This window comes from Rhinolophus sinicus, chromosome 3, assembly GCF_057876585.1.
Source record: "Rhinolophus sinicus isolate RSI-liver-muscle chromosome 3, RSI-T2T, whole genome shotgun sequence".
Classification (NCBI taxonomy): Eukaryota; Metazoa; Chordata; class Mammalia; order Chiroptera; family Rhinolophidae; genus Rhinolophus; species Rhinolophus sinicus.
Window position 1 is genome coordinate 177463384 of NC_142503.1, and position 25359 is coordinate 177488742.

Sequence of the window (25359 nt, forward strand, 5' to 3'; positions counted from 1 at the left end):
TTATCTCTAGCCTAGGCATCTCCTCTGAACTCCAGATTCCCACATTCAGTTGCCTGGTACTTCCATTGGATATCTAGTAAACATCTCATTCTTAGCATGCTCAAAACTGAGGCCTGGTCGCCTTCCCCAGTCCCAGCTAAACCAACTTGTTATGTGTCTATCTCAGCAACAACTCCATTCTTCCCAGTTGCTAAGCTAAACTCCTTAGTAATTTCTTGACCCCTCATACATCCCTTATAAGGCCTATTATCTTTCTAATTTCATTTCCTCTTACTCCTCTTTATTCTCTCAGCTAGCTTCTTGTGTTTTGTGAATATTTCTGATGTGGTCCTGCCTCAAAGCCTTTACACTTGAAGTTCCCTCTGCTTGTAAATGTTCTTCCCCAGAAATCCTCATGGCTAGCTGCCTCACTTCCTTTGAATCTTTACTTAGAAGTCACCATCCATCTAAAATGTCAACAGCTGGGGGGTGGGGGCAGGCAAGAAATAAAACGTCAACTGCTACCAAACCTCCTGATATTTCATTCTTTTTATCTGCTTTTTGTTCTCTTTCACACGTGTCATGATCTAATATACATATTTACTTTGTTTACATTCTACTGAATGTTAGCTCCATGACAGCAGGAATTTTTATCTGTATTATTCACTGTTAGTAATTATGTGTTGAATGAATAAATTTTTTTTTGAATTTTTAAAATCTTTAATGACAACTTTCTGAATAAGCTTTTTATCCTGCATGAAATAGAAAAAATATAAAACGGTAAATCTTCCATGTTAAGAAACTTCAGCGAATAATTGATTATATATATGATTTTCTTAAATATTTAATTTTCACACATTTAGAGTTATATGGATTTTTGGTTTGCTAGGCCTGCCATAAGAAATCCCACAAACTGAGTGGCTTAAACTACAGAAATGTATTTTCTCACAGCTACAGAAATGTATTTTCTCACAGTTGTGGAGGCTAGAAGTCTGAGATCAAGATGTCAGTAGGATTGATTGCTTCTGAGGCCTCTCTCCTTGACTTGTGAATGGCCATCTTTTCCTTTTGTCTTCACATGGTCTTTCCTCTGTTTTTGTGTTTCTGTTTCTAATCTCCTCTTATAAGGGTACCAGTCATATTGGATTTTACCAAAAATGATCTCATTTTACCTTAATTATCTCTTTCAAGACCCTATCTTCAAATAGAATCACATTCTAAGGTCCTGGGGATTAGAACTACAACATACAAATTTTAGGGGGACCCAATTCTTGTTTCAATAGTTAAACCATTTTGCATGAATTAGATCAGACGGAAAATTCCTTGTTCTGAAAGTTAAATGTTTCTCATAAGAGTTTAAAATAATTGATTAAATTAAATTAAAACCAAAATTTATATAACTGTATTCTTGATACATACACACACACACACACACACACACACACACATTTATTGTGTACTTACTATGGATTAGGCATTATGCTAATGTTTTAGACAATTATCTCAGTTAATCCTTACATGCTTATAAAATAGATATTGTATTTCCTCATTTTACATATGATGAAACAGATTCAAGGAGGTTTGGTTGCTTCCCTATGGAGTTGAGATTGGAACTCAGTTAATTGGATATGTGTTCTCAACCATTGAATTATGGATATTATAGAACAGTGCTATCCAAAAGAACTCTGCATTGTCCCAAAACAGTTGCCACTAGCCGCACACAGCTATTAAACTCTTGAAATGTGGCTAGTGTGACTGAGAAACTGAATTTTTAACTGTATTCCATTTTAATTAAGTTGTGAAAACTGTATAACAAGTATAAGTAATCACAGTAGTTTTTTAGAACAGAAATGAGATTTCCTGTGTTTTTCTAGAAATCTTTTTTTAATTTTGAAAAATAATACATGCACATGGTTTTATGCAAATAATTAAAAAGAGATTATAATGAAAAATAAGTCTTCCTCTGACCATACATTCTCAGTTCCTCCCCCAAAGCAACCACTGTTTCTACTTTCTTTTCTCTCTTCCAGAAATAGTCTATAGATATACAAATAGAAACATTCTTGTAAAAAATATAAATAGGCATCTGTTAAACCAAATCACAATCTCATTATTTAAAAGATTGAAAACAAAAAATTTTTAAATACTAATTCATTTGAGTTCACTTCTACTTTTTGTGGCATGTGGTGAACTATACATAAATATGTTTCTGTTTTCTAGTGTGAGTGCTCATACTACAAGAGATTGGAAATATATATGCTCTCAAATGTAAAGTTCAAATCTTCTTTACTCTTATTTTATCCCTGTAATATTTTTACTAGCCAGCAAATTAAGACCATGAATTCCAAATAGGTAACCATTTTTAAATTTAATATTGGCATGATGTGAAATTAGAATTGTAGTGTTTACCTTAGATGCTAGATAAGTCAATGTTATTTATTACTTGATTACCACTTTTCATTAATACAATCTTATTATATAAGGATATTTATTATATAACATTGATTAAAGCTTTATTTTACTAGATTTATAATTGTGTAATGTGATTCTCATTTAAAAATTGCTTTTTTTCCACAACAGAAAACTTGAGGATATTGTCTTTAGGAAGAAACAACATAAAGAACTTAAATGGACTGGTATGTTGCTATTTATTACTTTTAAAAAAGCATTCACTTTTTTTCTTAGTATACAAATAATACTTGTCCATTGCAGAAGTTTTACAAAATAGAAAAGCTACTATAAAAAGAACCTGTAAGCTCCTGACAATTTAAATACTGTTAACATTTTGATTGACATCTTTCTTGCCTTTTTTCTGTTCTTCACTGGGTATGTAAAGAATGAAATCATACTATACAGATCGTTTTGCGTCTCTCTCTTTTTTTACTTAATATTTAAGATCATTTTTTTTCTGTCATTCATTCATTCAACAAATTCATTCAATAATATTTCCTGAATGCTTACTTTAAGCTAGGCACTGTTCTAGGCACTAGAGATACACCGGAATATAAAGCAAAGGTCTTGCTGTCATAGAACTTACAGTACAGTGGAGGGAGAGAGACTAGAAAATAATTGTGTAATACATCAGGTGGTGATGAATGCAGTGAAGAAAAACGAGGCATGTAAGAGATCATAGATTGATGGGAAATTGTCTCTGGAAGTGAGGATGTAAGCTATAGAGCTGACCAAGGGACAAGTGCTCCAGGCTGAGGTGGGACAGCAAGTACAAGTGTCCTGACCGAAGCTGCTTGATCTCTCATGTGCCATCTTCCTCATTTTACAGAGGTAAGAACCACCAGGTTGTTTCACCAAAATCTTGTCTTTATTACCTCCTTATAAATATATAGAAAATTGTGTTGCTTGGAATGGTTTCAACACCTTTTGAAATTTTCTTTAAATTTTTATTTAGTGTTAATGTTACTGCAGCTGTTTCATCCCACTGTTGGGACTTACCAGTCCATCTTTGTAGAGTGCCAGTTTCATATTTTAGGCACTGCTCACTTCTCAAATGATTAAAACATGTGAAAATAGTAATCAGGGCTGGCCCGGTGGCTCAGGCTGTTGGAGCTCTGTGCTTCTAACTCCAAAGGCTGCCGGTTCGATTCCCACGTGGGCCAGTAGGGTCTCAACCACATGGTTGCAGGTTCAACTCCTCGAGTCCCACAAGGGATGGTGGGCTCTGCCCCCTGCAACTAAGATGGAACACAGCACTTTGAGTTGAGCTGCCCCCCAGATGGCTCAGTTTGTTGGAGCACGGGCTCTCAACCACAAGGTTGCCAGTTTGATTCCTCAAGTCCCGCAAGGGATGGTGGGCAGTGTCCCCTGCAACTAAGATTGAACACAGCACCTTGAGCTGAGCTCCCAGATGACTCAGTTGGAGCGCGTCCTCTCAACCACAAGGTTGCCGGTTCGACTCCCACAAGGGATGATGGGTTGTGCCCCCTGCAACTAGCAGCAGCAACTGGACCTGGAGCTGAGCTGCGCCCTCCACAACTAAGACTGAAAGGACAACAACTTGACTTCAAAAAAAAAAGTCCTGGAAGTATATACACTGTTCCCCAATAAAGTCCTGTTCCTCTTCCCCAATAAAATCTTAAAAAAAAAATAAAAAAAAAATAGTAATCAATTTGAGCTGGTTAGCAAATCCTTATATTTAGGGAAGTACAAAAGATAGTGGAATAGATCAACAATGTATTGGAAGATAGGACTATACCCTGGACATTCAAAATCTATACAGCAGTTGTAAGTCAATATGCACAAGAAATTCTCATTCTGCTAAGTCACATGCGCAAGAAAAGAAAAGTCCCCAAATGCAGTGAAATTTGGTTATGGCAAAACAGCTGCATCCAAATGGCTGAAAACTAAACTAAAGCTAAATTAACACTTCAAATAAGTAAACAAAGCATTACAGACATCTTCAAAGTTACCATATATAAAGGAATTTCTATCCTATCCTATGCTATCTAAAAACAATTTTTCAGTAAGTCAGTAAAAGTAAATTCAGCGAATTGGCTATTTGGAGAACTGTTGTGTGAAAATTGACCAAGAATCCTCATCTGTACATGTAAAACAACCCTAAATAAGTGGCAGAACCCAGAATTGAGACTAAATCTTCTAGTCAGTGTTTAGTCAGTATTTTTTGTGCTACCTCACACTTTCTGAATTGGATACATGAGATGGGTGAGATACAGTGCAATGAAAATGATGCAATAAAGTTTAAATTATATGAAGATTGATTCCCCTCTTCTGAAAGACATATATGATATACTAATTAGAATACTAGCTGAGGGGGATTGGCTAAATGACAAAGTTCTGATATATAAAAGCACCAGGATGGACTGATTTAAGTTCCTTTTACTCTAAACTGTTGTTTCTTCAACTCAGAACTAAGATGAATTGTGGGAGTTAGGATGACACAGAACTAACCCAGGCCACTCCATTCTCAGTTTTTCCCTTTGATTCCACCAGTATTGAAAATGCATGCATTAAAGATTTTTATCCAGGGTACATTTATTCTCTCTATATCTTTAAAGGGACAGTTTCCAGGACATAAATGTGCACCCCACATTCTAGACTTCATGTGGTTGTTGGTAAATTCTTTTGGGTTAAGGAGGGGATTGAGCAACTAATTGATCTTGCCCAGTATTTTTGTTTGTTTGTTTAAAAATATAACCACTATATATTGTCTTATGTCTATAAAAGAAGAAAAAAAAATTTAAATTATTGTCCAAAGGCTGAAAGAAATTAGTTTGAATTTAACAATTCTTGGGCGGAAGACTTATTTGATATCTATATTTGTGCCACCATTGATTATATCTATCATTTAAGAGTCAGTCTGATGTAACCTTTATACTATGATGGAAAGACTTTGGGTTTTAAACTGAATTTTATATAAAAGAAGATGAATTAATGGATATATGGGGTGGCTAGATGGACGGATACATGATAGGAAAAGGATAGTAAAACATTAACGGTAGAATCTGGGTGGTGGATATATAGGTATTTACTATCAAATTCTTTCAACGTTTTTTGTTTGAATGTTTCCATAATATTGAAAAAAATAAAACCCTGAAATTTAGACCTAGCTGTACTGTTTAATAGTATTGTGATCTTAGAAAAAGCCCTTAATCTCTCTATAATAGAAATCAAATAACCTGCTTTGCCTATCTTAAATGTCATAAGGATCAAATAATATAATGTATAGGGAAGTAATTTGAAAACTATACCATTCAATAAAAGTGATAAAATAGTGCTATTATTTCCCTCTTGGTGATTTCAGTAGCTATTCTTAGTTCAGATCAGTTTGAAGAGAGGAAGCTAATGTTCTACTTGGCTTTCTTAATGAGAAAAATCTCCCACACAGCCTTCAGCTCTCCTGCCAGTGGACAGGTGGGTCTCAGTTCTCTCTAAAGGGCATTGTCTTTATGTTTATAAGGAAGGGGACAGAAGGAACAGCTTAAAAATAAGCCTGTAATTTAAATTGCTTTCTTTTTTCAGGAGGCAGTAGGAGACACGTTGGAAGAGCTGTGGATCTCCTACAATTTTATTGAGAAGTTGAAAGGGATCCATGTAATGAAAAAATTGAAGATTCTCTACATGTCTAATAACCTGGTGAAAGAGTGGGGTAAGCTGAGGCTGGCCTTTTTGTAACCATGTACCTCTTGTTTATAGAAAATAGTCCAATAGGGAACAAGATGCAAAATAGGGACATTTATTTCTAAGCACAGAGGGAAATAGCTATAGGAGTTCCTATATTTCAGCTAAACGCATGAAATTTACATTTCAATATTTAGTTAGAATGATTATAATTGAATAGATCCTGGTACTGTTAATCATGAAAAAAATTTAAATTATTGTCCAAAGGCTGAAAGAAATTAGTTTAAATTTAACAATTCTTGGGCAGAAGACTTATTTGACATCTGTATTGCTTGGGTTTTTTATTGTACATTGTTCATTCCACATTTTCTAAAGCCCTGTTATGTGCCATGAACTATATGCCAGGCTCTTGAGAAACATAGTTGAATAGGACACTATCCCTGCCCTGGAGCAGTCCACAGCTTAGTGGGGAAGGTTAGTTTATAAGCTGATAATTATAAAACTGTGAGAAGTTCTGCAGTAGAGGCTCAAATGGGTTGCTTTAAGAATTCAAAGATGAGGAAGAGACAGAGCTGTTTAGCTTAGCCCGTAGTGATGCAGTACAGCATAGAGAAGACCGGTCACTGGAGAATGATTTGTTGTTCTTTTTGATTCTGAACCTCATTTCCTCTTCTTATCCTATCTTAGGCCAGCATAAAGGTAGAAGAGGTATGTCTTCTTTTTTCCCCCCTTTCCGTAATGTCTTCAGAAAATGACTTCAGATGGTCTAACTTCCCTCAATTCCTTCAAAATCTTAAGCAACAAATTGTTCCGAATAGTCACAAACAGTGATATTGGAATTCAACCTCAAAAATGGTAACAGTAAAACTTGCCATTTTAATGTGGAATGTATTCTTTGTACTCATAGCTGAGTTTGTGAAGCTGGCAGAACTGCCATGCCTGGAAGACCTGGTATTTGTAGGCAATCCCTTGGAAGAGAAACATTCTGCTGAAGGGAATTGGATTGAAGAGGCAACCAAGAGAGTGCCCAAACTGAAAAAGCTGGACGGTGAGTGACTCTGAGCCAGCTTGGAAATGTTTTCTAGGTATAAGAGTTGAACTTGTGATATGGAATCATGAAAAGGAGGAAAACTAAAGAAAATGACAGGTTGTCTCTAATCTCTGTCCACAGGAAATTTTATGGTCCAGGGTGAGATGAAAAGGTTTGGGCCAGGGTGAGATGAAAAACTCCTAGGATATTTAGCCTGGTATAAGGATTGATCCCTAAACCAAAAGCTTATAAGAAAGCTGGGCTTATTCTCAAGTCACAAAGGCATTATTTTTTAGACTAATTAGACATAAATGTTAAGTAGTTGCTTTTTCACAATTGGATCTAAATTGTGGTGTTCTCTATTCTCCTCCCGCCAATTTTAGTTTCCAAGTATCTAAGATAGGTGTCACTGTCAGTAGATATCCCTGGCTGACTGGATTCAAGTCCCAGTTCTACCACTTAGTGTCTTTTTAGTCATCGTGCCAGTTAAGTAATCTTACCAAACCTTTTCTTTTGTAATCTGAAAGCTGGAAATGATAACAGTCAGGGACCTCTCTGGGTCTTACCTCTTCCCAGCAGTGCTACAAGGAAGCCAGACCAGGACTCTGACTATGCCAGAACCCACAGACTTCCCTTTTTTCTACTACCGCAGGGAAATACCTTTTTAGTCTGAGGAGAATCACTATTGCCCCCTTCTTTTCCACATCATTCTGCATCTTCTCACAATCTGTCTCCTCAGTGACCTTGTTAGGCTTTTCAAAGACAAAAGCCAGTAGGTCTGGCAGTCTGTCTCCGCTTCCTACACTGTTCCTAAAGCAGTGATGCACAGAGCCGACCAGCCTACCTGGTGGCGTGGGGAGGAAAATATGCAGAAGAAACAAATAAGTAATATCCAGCTACACAGTGTGATCATCATCATCCCATATGCCGATCGCATGTTTTCCTTATTGTCTTCATCTCCATACTCATACTGATATTCACAATGCAAAACAAAAGGATCTAGTTGTCTATGTTTGAGGCTTCCTTGTTCCTCAACCCTTCTCTCCCCTCCTCACCACCCCTGCCGCCCTGCCATTCTATCCCTTCTGTTCTGTCTCTCCATCTCTCCCTTACCACTTCTATCTAAAGTTCAATACTCAACCCTTTTATCCAGCTCAGCATACTGTGGCGGTCATTCTTAAGCGGCGCTGCATCCCTATGGAGGGATATTTCAGAATCTCTGGGGAGAGGGTGAAGGAAAGCTATATATTTTGAATAAGTTTTACAGATGATTCTGATATGACTTCCTGGAAGAGCTGTGCTCTTCTGTCCTCCAGTTGAAAAGTATTAACATAAAAGGCCCTTAAGTAGCTCTTTCCCTACACCAAAAAATTTTAACAGCTTGATTGATTTGTAATTGACATACAATTAATACACTAATTTAAAGTGTGTAATTTGATATGTTTTGACATGTATATACCTTTGAAACCATCACTACAATTAAGATAGTGAACATGTATGTTGATGACTATAGATAACAATACTGTATTGTATACTTGAAAGTTGCTAAGAAAATAGATCTTAAAAGTTTTTATCACACACTCACATAGAGGTAACTGTGAGGTGATGGATGTGTTAACCTTATTTTGGTAATTATTTCATAATATATATGTATATCAAATCATCATGTTTATACCTTAAAGTTACACAATGTAATGTCAGTCATATCTCAGTAAAGCTGAGGAAAGAAAGATAATGAACATATGTATCACCCGCCCCCTAAATTTCCTTGTGCCTCTTTGTAATATCTCTCTGTTCCTTGCCACTGTTCTTCTCAAGGCAATCACTGATCTGCCTTCTGTCTCTATAGATTAGTTTGTATTTTATAGAATTTTGTATAAACGGAATCATCTAGAATGTTCTTTTATTTCTCTAGATACATACCTAGGGGTTAAATGACAAAGATGGTAGATTACCTCTTGTGGGGAGGTACAGGAATAATCAGGAAGAGGCAAACAGGTTTCTAAGATACTGGTAATGTTCTAGTTCCTAAATTGGGTGGTGGGTATACAATCCTTGGTTTTGTTACTCTTTAAATTGTTTGTATTGTATTTGTATGAATGACTATTTCACAATTAAACATTAAAATTTTAAAAAAAGAGAGAGAGTAGAGACCTTAGAGTCTTGGACTTCAGCCTTTTTATGTTCACCTTTAGCTGGATTCTGGAAACCATTTGAAATCATTTGTCTTTACTTCCTTCAGGATTGCACATAGGAAGTGAATCCTTTTCCTTAAGAATGTAACAGAACCCCTCATGTAAACAGACCAAGCCACACCATAGCCTTTTGGACCAAGTAGTACCCTCCAGTCAATCTGAATAGCCCCTAGAAGAACTACCTTAGTCTATACTAAACCAGTGGGACACACCCGAACAGAGATGGCCACAGCTGCTAACTTGCCTGTTTTTTCTTCTCTTCTGTTGCTTATAAGCAAAACTGAGAGATCTTAAAAAGCTAAAATAAAAAAGATAGACTATACCAGATGTTAGTGGGATGTGGAGCAACTAGAACTCTCATAATCTGCCGGATGGTAAAATAACTTGGTATAACCACTTTAGAAAACTGGCGCCATCTACAAAAGCTCTGCATACATGTCCCTTATAACCCAGCAGTTTTTCTCCTACCTGTATACCCCAAAAGAAAAGGGTATGTATGTTTATCAAAAGACATGTATGAGAACATTCATGACAGCACTATTTTAATAGCTATAAATTGGAAAATTTCCAAATGCCCATCAATAGTAGAATAGATAAATAAATCCTGACATATTCATACAATGGAATATGAAACAGCAGTGAGAATGAATAAACTACATCACACAATATAAATAAATCATACAAACATAATGTTGAGCAAAAGAAGTCAGACACAGAGTGTATGCTATATCATTCCATTCATATGAATTTCAACAACAGGCAAAACAACCGATGGTGTTAGGTATTAGGATAGATTATACCTTTTGTGGTGGAATAGTAACTGGAAGGGGGACTGAGGAGGTTTTTGGGGTTCTGATAATGTTCTCTTCCTAATCTGGGTGCTGATTACCAGATGTGTTCACTTTGTGTACGTTTATTGATCTGTACACTTTTTTTGTATTTTGTGTACTTTGTATGTATGCTATACTTCAATAAAACATTCACCACCATCACCACCCCACCCTCAGCAACTTGATCATGTGGGGAGTATAGAGAAGAAAAACTGCTCACTGCCGTAAGGAATATAAATGTTCATTTAAGAAGGATCACAGAGGAAGAGGCACTGGAGTTGTTTCTTAATTAAGGGTAGGGTTTAGATGGAAGGAGACTTGGGGAGTGCATTCCAAAAGGGAAAAACTTTGTTAACCAAGAGTCCAGTGGTAAGAGTGTGCAAGATGAGTTTGGGAGATAATGAATTGATCAGTTTATTTGGAGTGGAATGTGACAGGCTAAAGAGTTAAGTCTGAATAGTTGACTGGGTAAGATTGTGGGCAGGCTTCAAATGCCAGAGCTCAGAAATGGGTGCTTGTTGGCCCAGTGAGAGCCTGCAGATAATTTTTGTTATCTATGCTTTGGTTCTTTTTATTTTTCCCCCCGTTTATTCCCAGTGTTTAATACTTGGGGGAATAACATAAAAATTCAGATTTCTGGCAATACTGGGATTGCATATTTTATTGTGAAAAATGAAGAGTGTTTCTTTGTGTTTAACTTACAAAGTTTTTAGTATGTATAGGGCTTTATTTTTCTGCCTGGCACCTGTAGGCAATTTTATTTGCAACTCTGCTTTTGGAGAGCCAAATATTCATAAGTACTTACATTAATCCATTTGAGAATTCTCCTGAGAGGTTTTTTGATAAATTGAAATTGAAGAGATTATTTTATGAAATTATTTTTATAATGGCACACTTCACAGCATCTCAGAGCCTCTCAGGTTAACAGGAAATATTTTCATTTAGAATTTTAACAATCCATTGAGAATGACCATAAATAATTTCTTTTTCATTTTAGGTACCCCAGTAATTAAAGGGGACGAAGAAGAAGAAAACTAACACCATGCTTTCTGCTTTGTGTTAACTTATTTAAAAGTCATAAGAACAATAGATAAGTTTTGTTATAATTGTCTGTTTTAAAGATTCTGTGTGGGGCAAAAAGGTTCTTAAGATAAACAAATCTCTGATTCCTATTTTTTTCTTAACCTACTCAGTAGTTCTCCCCCCAAATGGTAACACTAACTTTATATGTTGTAGTCCTCCTTTTAGAAACTATAAATTTTCAATTTTTGTCTTCAGTCTCAGTTATGTACTGTGTGATCTCATCTACTGAAACCTTCATAGACCAATCATTTTTAACAACAAAGGAGAAAATGTGGTTCATTATTCAAGTTTTTTTAGGCCAGGCATTTAAATATATATACTTAACTTTTGAATCTGTAGGCCATCTTTCTTGAAGGTCCATCTCTGTATGACTCAGAAGCACAAACGTGTCATGCCTTTGCTTCCAAAGGCAGCATGGTGATGGGAAGAGTTCCTCGTGGAAATGTAGCAGCAGCTATAGAACCAAGACTCCAAAGACATAGTGGAAAAGCTATGGAGGAAAAAGGAAACATTAATATTTTGGAGGCTTTAAGCCCCATATTATGTTTACTTATTTGTTTTTCCAAAAATGTGTGTATTGTTAACTGGAATTTAGGTGGTGTGTACACGCGTGGCCACTTAGTCACTGCGTAGTCAGTCATTCTGTGATTCAGGTCAGTGGTTAAAATGACGGTTACAATTATTCCTTTGACCAATAACTATGGCCGTGTTACTCATGTGAACCTGATCTTAGGTACACATTTTAGTTTATAGTTCCTTATATAAATAAATATATATAAGCAGTAGTTATGTTTGAATTCCTAGCCTAAATCTTGGCCATTCTTATATGCCAAAATTTGCCCTAATAACTTTGGTCTGTTGACCCTTACTTTGGGAGAAGTGATTGTTATAAGGGTAGAGAACTTAAAGACTGGATTTGGTACCTTTCAATAAATGAAATTTAGTATTTCAAAATATATTTTTAGAAAAGTTCTAAGTTAAACAGCTCTTAAATTGAATTATGTAAATGGTCGTAGAGAGAAAAGAGATGTTTTCATTATGGGATCCCAGGCAAACGCAATATTTTTGAGGATTGCCTCCTCAGTGAAGCATTTTAGGTAATTTAAGCTCAAGATTACAAAGCAATAGTTGGTTGGAGAGCTTAGAATTTATCATATTAAAAAACAAGTCTTTTTGGAAAATGCAAGATATAGTAGTTAGTAACCAGATGAAGTCCATAAGAGGCCGTGACCAAAATCACTAATAGATTGCAGAAAAGTCAGAGGCCCTCTGCCAAATTGTGCCTAAAGTCCCTCAACCAGAGACTATTGATTCTCCTTTCCCTATTTACTTGTGTAAAATCAGTCAAAGAAGGAAGAGTCATTTTTAAAAAGTGATTATAAAAGTAGTCTTGGGTTTCAGAAGTTTTCAGCTATCATTTAAATAGGAATCATCTGATTTCTCATAGCCAGTCTGATCAAAAGGGACCACTGCTTCGACAATCAATTCTAAATATACAAACAAAAGGAAAAATTAATCCAACACTATTTTTTAGCTTCCTTTTAGCTCTTCCTTACAGTCTGGTAGGAAGAAATCTTCACTCTGGCTTATCATTCAAAGCCTTTGTGTTATTTCTTTTGTGAACCATAAGCAGTGAGCTTTCCCCGCGCTGATGTTTAGGGCCTAGAAGCTGTGAGGGAAGACAATTTTCTTTACTTGTAATATGAACTTCATCTAGTAGACAAGCTTGAAACCATATTGCTATGTATGGATCCATTTTCTAGAAGTTACTCTGGAAGTGAATACAATAGTGAATGGATAACTTCATATGGATTTTTGTTTTGTTTTGTAAAATGGCTTACAGTATTGGTGCTTGTTGCTTTGTTTTGTTTTCTTAATTCTACAGTATAGAAACTAATTTTTTTCTGTTTCTCCTTGTTTCTTAATGTCTTTTAATCACTGGTAGTCCTCACAGAAATTTAAGGTGCTTTTCTGTATCCATTTCACACAAAATTCACATTCAGTTCCACTCAACAAATATTTGATTGACTTCTATGCATCCTTTTCATGGATTTAAAGCCATAATCCATGCCATTATAAAATGGAAGATAAGGTGTATGAGGACGTTCAGAATATTTTCTCAAACCATTCCTTAAATCATCCTTTGCTGCAAATTTAGCTGATATTAAATGCCTTTGGTTTATGCTTCTTGGAATGGATTCTCTCTTTGCTTCTGGTTTAAAGCATCATGCCAGTTTAGTGGATCATTTAAATTTCTTCTATTCTTGTAATGATGGTAGAGCTCTGGAATCAGTCCAGCATTTTCATCTTTCCACGGGATATTTGATTTTAGTCTACCAAGGATTCACTTTTTCTATGTTAGGACTCTAAGCTTATGGCTGTGTTACCTGGTCAGGCTTTGAAAGGTTTTGTGTTCTCTGTTAGTAGGAGTTTGTTCCTTTAAATCAGTTTCTCAGTCTTGATACTATCAGCATTTTGGGCTCAATAATGTTGTGGAGGGCTGTCCTGTGTATTATAGGGTGTTTAGCAGCATCTCTGGCTTCTACTCACTAGATGCCAGTAGAGCCTTCTCCCCAATTGTAAGAACCAAAAATGTCTTCGTACATTGCCATCTCTCCCCTGGGGCAGAGGGGTGGGAACAAATTTGCCCCCAGTTAAGAACCAGTGCTTTATACCAATATTCCTTTTGTCCAGGGTCCATTTATTTTCACTCTGTAGCCGTATGCCACCTGAGTTGTATGAAAGAAGATGATGTATTTAATAATCCTGGATGGAAGGAAATGGTCATTGGTGTTTCCCTGTTTTGTAATGCTCATTTTAATAATTCTCACATAACATTAGAAACTCAGGGCTAGAAGGTTCAACTTACTTTTTTTTTTTTTCTAGCTGGGTCTCAATTTTTATTTCTTAGCATTTTGCTTATCTTAGGACAGCGATTATTAACCTACCTCTCTCTTACCATCAACAGAATTCAACTTTATCATAGATTTTGCTTTGCTCTAAAGTTTAACATTTTGAGTGTACTCTAGAAAATGGATCATCGTTCTCTAAGTGTTCATTCATTGTCCAATCACAGAATTTTGCAGACTGAAGCAGTCATTAAATACAGAGAAATATTATATAAAATTTGGTAATCATATGTGAAAGTTAGCTGGTGTAGACACTAATTTTGGATGTAATTAGAATGTCTGGTTACTGGATCCATTCCACAAATAGAGGTGGTAAAATACACTTAAATGTGGTTCCTGTTTGGAAACAGAGATTTCGACTTGAATAGATGGTTCTTCTGGTATCTTTTACCAGTGGTCTGAAATAGAATAAGGAGGAATAAGAAATTAATCTTAAAAAAAAAAAAAAAAAAAGAATCTTAACTGTTGAGTTGTTCTCAGAATTGGTGATATGTAAGTAGAGTTGAAGGTAGTTATCTCTGTGACCCAAAGTCTTCCACCTGGGTTTTTTCTTAGGACTAACTGGGAAAAGTGTGGGGCCTAGAAAGGTTGGATTTAATCGTTAACTTAAAAAAATTGGGGGTAAGTGTCAAAACATCTATCATTAGTTAGTGTCTCTAACCACAGTCTGTTAGTTCACAAAGATCTTACTTTGTAAGTAGCAGTAAAGAGAGAAAACTAACTGCTAAACTGAAAGTTATCCTTTACCAGAAATAAATTCCTTTGGCATACATTTTCTTTATTGGGGCTGCTCAATGTGTCTGTGAATAATGAGATATAAAACAAGGTTCAGTGTAGCAGAGATGGTGCTTCTGACACAGCTGACTTGACCATATTCCTCTATCTTCACTCTAGCATGAGGGTTTTTGGTTTTTTGTTTGTTTTTTGTTAAACCATAAAATTGGTGCAATAAAAATATTTAAGGATATGTTTTTTAAAAATTACTGAACTTCAGAAATCCCGCATCTATATCTTTATTCCGGCCTTTTTATAAACCAATGACTGCAAAGAAGGAAAACATAAAGGAAGAACTAGACGGTCTTGCCTTTATCTGACCTAAGATAAATTTTCACTTAATACTTGCAGAAGTCATAACTGGAGTCTAGTTAATTTCCCATATTGGGCAGGTTAGGGGGAACCAGCCAACCAAATTATGATCTAGCAAATTTAACAAGGGGGTGGGGGAGAGTAAACTATTTTTCAGTAGATTTGCACTTTAAAATTATGAACTGGATGTTGGTGGAAAGTACTCCCAAAGGGCATATGGGTAACTACCTAGCCTGAATGTGGATATTAGAGAATCCAACTTCAGCCTCGCTCGTTTTAAGCCCACCTGAGCAATAGTTGTCTGTTGACGTAATCAGAGTCAGGATTTCCCTGTTTCCCTACTTGGCGTCATCTTCCATGTCTACTGCATTGACAGTCATCCTTGGGGGGATATGCCAAGTAGGATTCTGTTACTCAGAATAGAAACTTTGTGAGTTATCTTTCCCACATCTAGAGTTTTAAAATTAATTTAGATGTTGGCTAAATGAAGTTGTGGCTAATGTTAGGAGGGTGGGAAGTTGTTTGCTTCTTTGATCAGCAGGGTACCTGCCTCTGAGGTGCTATTGCCTGGAGGGGTCAATCCCATCAAAGAACTGGGGAGTTGCTAGCTGTAGAGAATATATGTACGTTGCTAGCTACTTCTCCCAGGGTCAGTCGGGATCATGAGCATCATTCCAGAATCTTTGGCTTCTAGAACCAACACCATCCTGAAGAACATTTTAACATCTATTAATACTTTGGTAATAATCTTTTATATGCAGGAATTTTGTAGCATGCTTTGTGGCTAAACTTGTTAAATTATTTAGAAATGTTGAGTTTCTGAATGTTATTTTGTGAGACTTGTTTTAAAATAGTAATAAATTGTGTTATTTTATAAAAAATGTAATTTGCATCTTTTTTGGTTACATGACCATTGGTTTTTAGCTAATACAGAGCAACTATGTGAATTTTGAATATTCAATTAGGAAGACATTAAGTCTTTGAATTACATATTCCACGCTTGTTTGAGAGAGAGACTCATTTCTTTATGCTTTTTTTTTCAGTCATTTACTACCAATGATAATTTCCTTTCCTAGGTTTGTAAGTCTTCCCCAGAAGTTTTCTGGGCACCATTTCAAAATGCTTAGGATCCTGGAAAGAGTGCTTCCAGGGATAGCAAGTTACTACTGCACTTCACTATTCCTAGTTTTCACTTCCAGAAATGTAGAAAGTTAAGGTGGGCTGATAGGCCCCTGATTTGTGGTCTGGAATAACCTGGTGTTGACCAGCTCCCTTTTGATACACAGGAAGCAAGTAGAACCCAGCAACAGCAATAACATTACACCTTTTCACAGACCATATTCTGTGCCAAATGTAATTTTGGTCACAGAATGGGACTGTACTGCAGTTTCTACTTATTTCACAGTTCTTTGGTTGTAAGGATATGTTTCTTGCTGCTGTCCTCCTTTAAAAGGAAAGATTTTAATTTTTGAGCGTACAGAGAAAACCTTAATTCCAATCATAAATAGCTCATTATTTTTAGTTCCTTGTTTTCTAGAGCAAAGGATAGACATCTAGAATCCTGTTTTATACCATATATATTGTGTATGTAGATATACACTTGTTATATATAATAAAAGAGGTGATGACCCTCCCCCCTAAAATGCAATCAACTCTGTCGCTACAAAAAGGTATATCCCTCTGGGCAGACAGGATGCCCATAACATATTGGGTGAAAAAAATGAAGAACCCATTATTTGTTTTTGTTATGTGTTATGTATGTAGAGTGGGAGTGTACATATATGGGGTGGCTGGTTGGTGTGTGTAGAAATGGGAATGTATGATGGGGTGGGAGGCTGTGGTGTAGTGTATGTGTCGTGGGAAGAGGGAGTATGCTTATGATGGAGTGGTGTGGGGAAGTGGGAGTGTGAAAATAGGATTGTCAGAGCTGACGGGAATGTGTGTATACCACGCGTAATGGGGGGTGGCATTGGAGGGGGAAGCTGTGTGAATGGGAGAGGGTGAATGAGGACATGTTTGTGCGGACAGTGAAAATTTGTGTGTCTGTTGTGGGGGTCAAATATGTAGAGGTATGTTGAGAGAAGTGTGAGGAACAGACATGGGAAGTGAGGACATCAGTGAGTGTACAGACAAATGTTAGAACATATACCAATATTAGCCTTTATAAATAAAAATTTTACCTTATGATTGTTACAATAGGTTAGCCATAATTTTAAAGCCATGTTACTAGGAGAAAACCCCACTGAATGCTATGTTCATGTAATCACTTCTGGATTTAATAGGATCTCAAAAGATGGACATCTTTAGTCAGTGAATCTCTGCAGCCAAATAAGCATATTTTTAAGCCTTATTTTACTTTTTATATCCTCAATATAAAATGGCTGCTGTAAAACTGAGACATTCATTTTACACAGGTATGAAGTTATTATATTATTCCTGCAGCAAAACATTTTTAAATGAAAATGGACTTAAAAGGGGAGAAAGAGCATTGATACATAACCTCCTAAATGCCGCTGTAGGATTTCCTAACATTTTATAGGTTAATATTTATTTACATCTACTGAGCCTCCTAACATTTTCCTTGTAGAAAACAAACAAAAATAGAATACATTAAAAGGTACTGCAGTTTAAATTTACATAGTATTTATTATATAAAGCTTAAAGATAAAATAACTGAGGTTCAATTTTTTTTTTAATGACATGGCGAAGTCTGAAAAAAGAATTCAGACTTCAATTGAACTGAAATTTTTATAAATCAGAAAAACAAAACAATACAATTTTTAAAATATTTTTATTCGTATACATGTATTTGATAACTTCAAATTTAGAACACAATCAGCATAAGAACGATTCAATGACAAAGATTTGAAATGGATACTCTAGCTGGTTCATATTAACCTCCCCATGCGATTTATATCTGTATCTTGTACAGTGAAAACTTCTAATTTACACAGCTCTATAACTGCAGTATTTTCCTAACACCCCATTTTGTAGTCTCAGAATACTTTTCAATTATACTGTTCCAGATGTTTAAAGATGAAAAATAATTAGCACTGTAAAGTGGAATGATAACATCTAATTAATTCACATTTTTCCCATTAATATAAATCAGGAACAATTTACAGTAAACACAAAAACCATTCACAATATTAGTAACAATAGTTCATATTTTCACTGAACACTTCTTGTGTTAGCCAGGCTCCGGGCTAAACATCTGAACATGCAATTTCACATTTAAGTACCTCGATAAGAAGTGTCACAAGTTCACATGTTTTTCACAATTGATGATGATGCCACGATGACAGCTTGCACTGAGCTCTCGGGTCCGGCATTTTACCGGGCATTTAGCTAGGACTCACTTGCGGCAGCTCAAGGTGCTCGCTTGCATGAGTTTACTCATGTTAGCATGAATACGCAGACCCGACTTCCCCCCAGAAAACAGGACTTGACTAAGACACGCGTAAAAGATAGCACAGACAAGACAAAAGCAGCTGTGATCTAGGTCTGCACTACAGCTCGGTTTCCTGGGACTCAGAAGTGCCCCTCGAGGCCTAATTGCAGGAGGGCGGCCTCAGCCTCCTCCTCCTCCTCCTTGGCCTCCTCCTCGCGGATCTGCACCAGCAACTGAAAGAGGTTCGGAGCTGGCCCTTCCGCCGCCCCCGTCAGCCACAGCTGCCTTCGGATGGCCCCGCTGTGGTTGGCCCCGGCAATGACCTGCTCCAGGCGGGCCTGGTTTACGTTATCTTTATCTATGGCCCCTTTCTCCACCACCTTCTGCAGCAGAGGCTCCAGACGAATGACGTAAGCCGATAACTTTTCTCCTGGGTTCTGGTAAGTATTCAGAAATCTGACCTGCGCATCCCTAGAGCTCTCGACGCTTCCAAAAACCTGCTCAAGCGCCTTCAGGCATTCGGCGGTGGTTATCGCAGGGTTGTTAGTCTTGAGGATGCGGATGACATCAGCGGCAGGGCCCCTAAGACTCTCCATCAACCGCCGTCTCTTTTCCACATCAGACACCTGCCACTCCTCTATGACCTCATTAGTGTGCTCCAGCCAGGGATCAAAGGTCTCCTCCCCAGGCCCCGGGATGTCCCTCCCCGAGAACAGTGTCAGCTTCTTGTACCATATGGACTCAACAAGAGGCTGAATAACATTATCCAAAATATAGTTTAGCATCTCTGCTGGCATATCTGGGCCTGGGGCCGGAGCAGGATTCTGAAACCCAAGGACACGGGCAACGTCTTGCACGGTCCACCCCTCTCTCGCTAGGAAGAGGTGCAACCTTTCTAAAAATTCAGCATCGGAAGTCGGGGGCTTAAAGACCACTTTCCAGACCCCTCCTTTACCTGGCATCTCCCTGGGGATGGCCGCGTAATCGACAGCGCCCGTGAGCTCTAACAAGGCTGCTTTCGCATTCTCTTCCCTCCAGAACATTCTCCCAAGCACTCGATAGGGCACCTGGGGCATCGCAGCCTGGAGGGTCTCTTCGATTTCAGCCTCATCACAGTTCACTGGGATCCCCCACACCAGCAGGGCTCTCTGGGAGTTCACATCCATCCCCCTGCACCAGTCTTCCAACAGTGTCATCGCCATTTTCCCAACTATCAAGAGCCCAATCCTACAAATACGGTTTAGACTGTGGCTCCCTGTGCTCTAGGGCTTAGGACAACAGCAGACACTCCCCTTTCACCCAATAAGCTTCATGCAATCACCACTAGCAAATGACACCAGAGTCCCGCTCTCGTCCTTTCGCTGCCCCCTAAAGTCGGTGGTCCGCGCGTTCTCGCAGCAAAGCCTCCGGGATGCTCAGTCACGCGGCCGCGGCCATCTTGCGTCTCAGGTCGGGGTCCGCGGCCCGGGTCCTCCACCTGCACATATGGTGTCGCGTTGCAAGAGAAGGCCTGGAGCCAGGGCGGGCGGCGGAGGCTGAAGCTGTCGGGCTGGAGAGGCCGCCGGGGTGTGGTCGCGGGGGTGTGGCCGCCTCCTCTACGCCGCCCGGGCGCGCCGGGCAGTCGCTGCTGCGGGAGTTGATCGCGCCGGCGTTCGCGATCAGAGCCGGGCCTTCAGTCGGCTCAGGGACGCTGCTTTGCAGACGAGGGTTCTGCCGCTCCTGGAGGGAGACTGTCCTGTGGTCGCAGCAGCGGCGGCAGGGTCAAGTCCGCGAGCGGCTTCTTCGCGGGTGCAGGGGTCCCTCTGGGCGGCGAGGACAGCCGAGGACCGAGGACACAGGGACGGAGGCGCAGGCTGTGGCGGCCTTGCGCGCCGCTGCTGCCCCCAAGTCGGACCCGCAGCCAGCCGAGGAGATACTGCGGCAGTGGAAGGCGGGGCCGGCCGGGCGAGTGGCTTCCTCCCGCTCCGCCCCCGCGGCCCAGCTAGCTCCTGTGTAGCCATGGCAACGGTGGCCCAGACGACGCGAGATCCGCGCGCTCAGGCGGCCAGTGCGGTCGAGCGGTTGCCATGGTGCCAGCCAGGGGCTGCAGGCACTGGTTTCTCTGATGGCGCATTGCCTTTTTAATATTTTCCAGATTTTTTTTCTCAGAGCACCATGTTTAAGATAGTGATATACTTCTGGAGTGGATTTAAGATGATACTGTTGAAAATGCATCCGTCAAAGCAGGCTTGTCTACGCCGGTCGTTCGTACAGTCACTGCTACATATGAAAACACCTTTTTCAGCCCCGAGGCTTCCCTGTGCCACATGATCGCATTTGCACCCTCCATATTTCATCCCAATGAAATGAAAATGTTGGAAATGTGACATTTACATGTATTTTTGTGAGACACTGGGTTGAGACTTGTCTAAAATTTTGTAAAAAATCTATGTCAATTTAGTAATTTCTATAGCCAGGAAAACGCTAATGTGTTAATTTTCAGTCCTGGCATCATTAACAATGGGCTGATAAAACAGAATCCTTATGGTTCAAATATGTCGAGTAATCCTCTGCAAGCAAAACAAGGCCTATTTACGTCAATCCCAGATGGTGAAAATCTCCCCAAAAGAACACATCATTCAACTCTGAATTTTTAAAACCTTATGTAATAAAAGGTTTAAAGATACAGAAGAACATTCAAAAGTAAATAAGTTACATAGGTACATTACAATCACATCAGCAAGATTTTCTTTAGTGTATTAATTTTTTTATATAAAAAGCACACAAAAAATAAAATCTTCCGTCTGGTCTATCAACTGTACAGCAAAAGAGGTAATATTTATATATATATGTACACTATTTTAACATGTAACAGTCTTTTTTAAAAAGGGTGCCACAGGCAGCAAACACACAAAAGGCAGTGTCTGTTCATTTTTTTCCAAAATAAAAGGAATATACTTATTTATATGCTATTAAAATATTTGTACAATAATTACAGACTGTCAAAGCTGTTCCTGTGCTGTTCCCTCCAACAAGGCCTTCAATTTAGAGACAAATGAGGAAAAGGTGAAACAGCTGCAAATTGTTAGAGACAAATATTAACACAGCAAAATATGTGGAGGACATACAATTGTTTTATAAAAATATGTATACTTCCTGTAAACCTAAGGAGTTAGGCTTGCCAGTCTGGTAATAAATACCATCCAAGAAAAGTGAGCCCCAGTAAAAAATTTAAACAGCTGGGGCTAGAGTATGTATTGTATTCCTCCTTCATCTTAGCATCTGGCACATGAGAAGAAAGAGGTTAGGTCACTGAGGCAGTTAAATATAGGGGATACCTTTAGACATAAGCAGCACACGACCTCTGTGCCAGGGGTGAGGATGGGGTGGCAGAAGGGATGGGTGTGTACATCATCTGTGAGGGGGGCTGCTGAAGGCATGGAGGGCAGTGCTGAAGCACTATCTCCTTGGGTGGGTGAGAGACCTCAGAAATGGTCTGGAACACAGGCACTAAGTTAGTTTCATGCCCTTGAGTGCAGATGGAGGCTGGGAGATGGCTATGTGAGATGGTGTGGGGAGGACATTATAAAGCTGGAGGTGTTTTGTCATTTAACTTCTTAAAGCAAAGAGCTCTGAATAGAAGAAACAAAAGATGAGCCTAATATGTTCACAGGGAGAAAGCACCATAAAAGATATACCGATGCCAGCTGCTATGGCTGCACCTACTTAATTGGCAGGTTACTTGCCATAATTGCATTTGCCCTCTAAACATTTTCAACTTTCACACTGCATTCTAGATATAAGTCCATCCTGGAACATGAACCCTTCTAAAATACGGTGTCTGGTGGGATTTATACAGAGAGGTGTCATCTTGATGTACTCCACCTACATTCACCTGGTCTGGTCTCCTATGAGCTTAGAAAAGGAGAATCACTCTAGACAAAGGAGGTTTCTGTTACATGTTCATAAAGGGGCCTGAAACTAAACACAATTTAAATAGAAAAAACCTTGGGAAACATAAGTAGCACTTTGGGGCAAAGCTGTGAAGGCACTCAGATTACACAAGTGATTTAGAAGAGAGCCTAAATTTGCTACCTTTTTGTTTTCTGGAGTGTATACCAGATTTTTGCAATCTTGGGGTACTGAATTTATCGAGCTTATAGAGGAAATTAACTGGGTTAGAATTTTGTTGCTCCCACAGCTGGGGTTCTGTAGGACCATATTAATGCATTAAATGAATGCTGAAAAATACCTGATAGTGCATAGTTTAGAAACAAAACACCCTTCCCACTCCCAGCTACCAACATGATGCCTTTAGGCTATCTCAAAAGGAGTAGCAGAATGAATACTTTTTGGCTCCTTCCTAACAGGTTGACTTGTCATATATCTACTTGCATTCACTTAGAAGTTCTTTTACACAACTAAAATTGAGTAACAAGATCAGAAAAATAACTCAGCCCTCCTGTGGGACTGGCAAGGGAAGGGGCCTCCAAAACCTTCCAGCCCTTTCACTTCAGTGACTCCATGCCAAATATGGCTCCTTCAAGCCAAAAACAAAACCAGAATTCTGGCTTCTAGCCATCCCCGCGGGCAATTTGAAAGTACAGACAGAGAAGAGGTAGCAACAAGACCTGCCTTTGATCTCCCTTGCTCCTCCTGGTCTGTATGTGGCTTTGGTGACACCTTCCACCTTCCCATCCTTTCAGTGCTACTATCATCCTACTGGCAAGAAGTTCCAGAGCAACAAGGTGAGGAACCTTAGGGTCTTGGGAATGGGGGGCCGGGGGGTGGGGTGGAGATGACAAGGTGCCTTGTTTTGGGATAAATGCACTTGGGCCTCTGAAAAGCAGGAGGCCCCTGGTCCCTGAGAGGATGTTAAAAATTAAATATTAAGAATAAATAAATAGCTCCCAAATGACCCAAGTCAAGAAATGAAGGCTCCTGTCCAATCTGGTTAGGAGACCTCCCCCTCCCAGGGAAGGATCCAGAAATCTCCAGCATGTAGGACTGGGGACTGGGCTGTGGCTATCAGGAGAGACCATGTGGGGTGGGGTTAGGTGACAGTTGCCAAGGGCAGGACAGAAGCAGGCAGGGAACTTGCACCAAGGAGGGGCAGGCTGGGCCTAGGCTAAGATCCCTTAGCAGCTTCCAGGGCCCAAACTATTTGGCAAAAAGGTGGGAAGTAGGAAGATCCAAGGCTCATCAAAAGCTCCCTCAGGCCTAGCCCTGGAGCTTCCATCCTCAGCAGTTTTCTTACCTCCAGCAGGCTGAGAGCTTGGACAGGGACATTGGCCCTTTCCCCAAACATCAGAGAAAACTTTCCAGCCCCAGCAGGCTATTAGCAAGCAGAAAAGGGATAGGTACCTGTCCTTAGTCTCTCTCCCTCCAGGAATTCTGGTAGCTTCCCTCCCAGGGAGAAGGTGGCCTCTTTGAGGACAGGATCACTGGAGCAGCTCAGGCCTGGATATTGTCATGTAGGGGACAGCACAGGTGCCAGGCTGAGCTTCCTCTCAGATATGGCCACCACAATCCCTCCAAGGGAGTCCCTTTTTCCAGGGCTTGGGGCAGGGCATTTGAGGTCCTCTGGAGCGGGGGAATAGTGCTGCAAAGGGGGGAGGTGAGCTTGTGCTTGGTGCTCCATGGTGACCAAGGGGAGCAGGGGAACAAAAAGGGAAGAGACTGCACTGCAGCAGGGGTCCCAGTGTAAGAGGCAGCGGTGGCAGCAGCTGGAGCCCCTCCCAGAGGGCAGCCCCAGTGAGCAGGGATTCTCATAGTTCCAGGAAAGCAAGAGGAGAACTTCTGACAGACCGAATGCACAGAGAACTGGATCCTGCAGCCCTTAACACTGCTCCTGGGGCCTTTATAAATAAAAGAGCTGTTTATTTTATTGTCTTATTTGTTTTTCAGAGAAAAGTCCACGTGATCCCTCCTCTCTGTCTGGAGGTTCCAGGGTGTTTGCAGGCGTTTTGGCAGGCTGGTGCAGGGAGGGCCAGTCCCCCAGGGGGAAGGGCCAGTCCTGGGCCTTCCAGCCGAGCCTTCCTTCCTTGTCAGCCCCTCTCACCCGAGCTCTCCTCCCGCAGGGCAGGCTGGTGGGGGGAGGCAGCAGCTGCGGCTGCAGCGGCGGCCTCTTTCTCCCTCTGCCTCAGAGCAGCGGCCTTCTTCTCCTGTTCTGCGTGGCTCTTCATGTGCGCACTGCGGCTCTTCACCTTGTAAAACACCCTACAGCCGGGCAGGAGAGGCTCATGTAAGAGGTCTGTCCCCACCGACCTGGGACCACCAGGCTAGGTATGCACATGTGTTGGGGGGGTCCCTGGCCCTTCCTGACTTGCTGCCCACCATGTGGCTCACCCCCGCCCTCCAACTAGGGGTGGATGGGTTCCTGTGCAGTGCCATTATCCCTCTTCTAAAAGCTGCCAAGCGACATCACTGCCCTAGAAACCCTCTGAGCCAATCAGAAGGCAAAGCGAAAGCGCGGACTACCTCCTCCTTCTCCCCACAACGAAGTCTACCCCACCCCCAACCGAGGCCACCCTGCTAGGTCCCCTTGGTGACAGGGCCTGCCATCTTACCTGCCACATTTTTTACAAGGAAAAGTATTCTCCTGATTTTGGGTCTTATTAAATGCCTCTGCTTTTTTCTTCTTCTCTGTAAAAGGTAGTGCCCTTCGCGACTTCCCTGTGCCCTCCCTTGGTTTCTCTGACGCCTGGCCACCAGCAGACCCAGGGGCATTGGACTCATGGCTTCGGAGGATGAGGATGTCATTGGCCTGGAGAGAATCAAACAA

General features: G+C 40.0%; 3 protein-coding genes across 5 annotated transcripts in view; 1 reads left to right on the top strand and 2 right to left on the bottom strand.

Annotated features, from left to right (window-relative positions):
- DNAL1 (dynein axonemal light chain 1) overlaps window positions 1-16086 on the top strand; it is a 30069-nt gene extending 13983 nt beyond the window's left edge. The window contains exons 5-8 of the mRNA XM_019733637.3: window positions 2560-2615; window positions 5974-6100; window positions 6980-7120; window positions 11125-16086. Coding sequence (XP_019589196.1) covers window positions 2560-2615; window positions 5974-6100; window positions 6980-7120; window positions 11125-11165 — 365 coding nt within the window. The 3' untranslated portion in view covers window positions 11166-16086. The remainder of the gene's footprint in view (window positions 1-2559; window positions 2616-5973; window positions 6101-6979; window positions 7121-11124) is intronic.
- Window positions 16087-17979: 1893 nt separating this feature from the next.
- PNMA1 (PNMA family member 1) lies at window positions 17980-20569 on the bottom strand. The gene has a single exon (XM_019733444.3). It carries the CDS (start codon window positions 19796-19798, stop codon window positions 18737-18739), a length of 1062 nt encoding a protein of 353 aa, XP_019589003.1. The 5' UTR covers window positions 19799-20569; the 3' UTR covers window positions 17980-18736.
- Window positions 20570-24440: 3871 nt separating this feature from the next.
- The window catches only part of MIDEAS (mitotic deacetylase associated SANT domain protein), a 61932-nt gene continuing 61013 nt past the window's right edge, over window positions 24441-25359 (bottom strand). For 2 of the 3 annotated variants that reach the window (XM_074327229.2, XM_019733441.3), the window contains 2 exons: window positions 25145-25341; window positions 24488-24794 (listed from right to left, as the gene is read on the bottom strand). In XM_074327229.2, the coding sequence (XP_074183330.1) occupies window positions 24623-24794; window positions 25145-25341 (369 nt within the window). In that variant the 3' untranslated portion in view covers window positions 24488-24622. Of the gene's footprint in view, window positions 24795-25144; window positions 25342-25359 lie in introns of all 3 variants that reach the window. The other variant, XM_019733442.3, reaches the window with a different exon arrangement.

What these genes read in the sequence shown, in the direction of transcription:
- PNMA1 (XM_019733444.3), bottom strand. Translation starts at nt 19,798, where the DNA reads ATGGCGATGACACTGTTGGAAGACTGGTGCAGGGGGATGGATGTGAAC.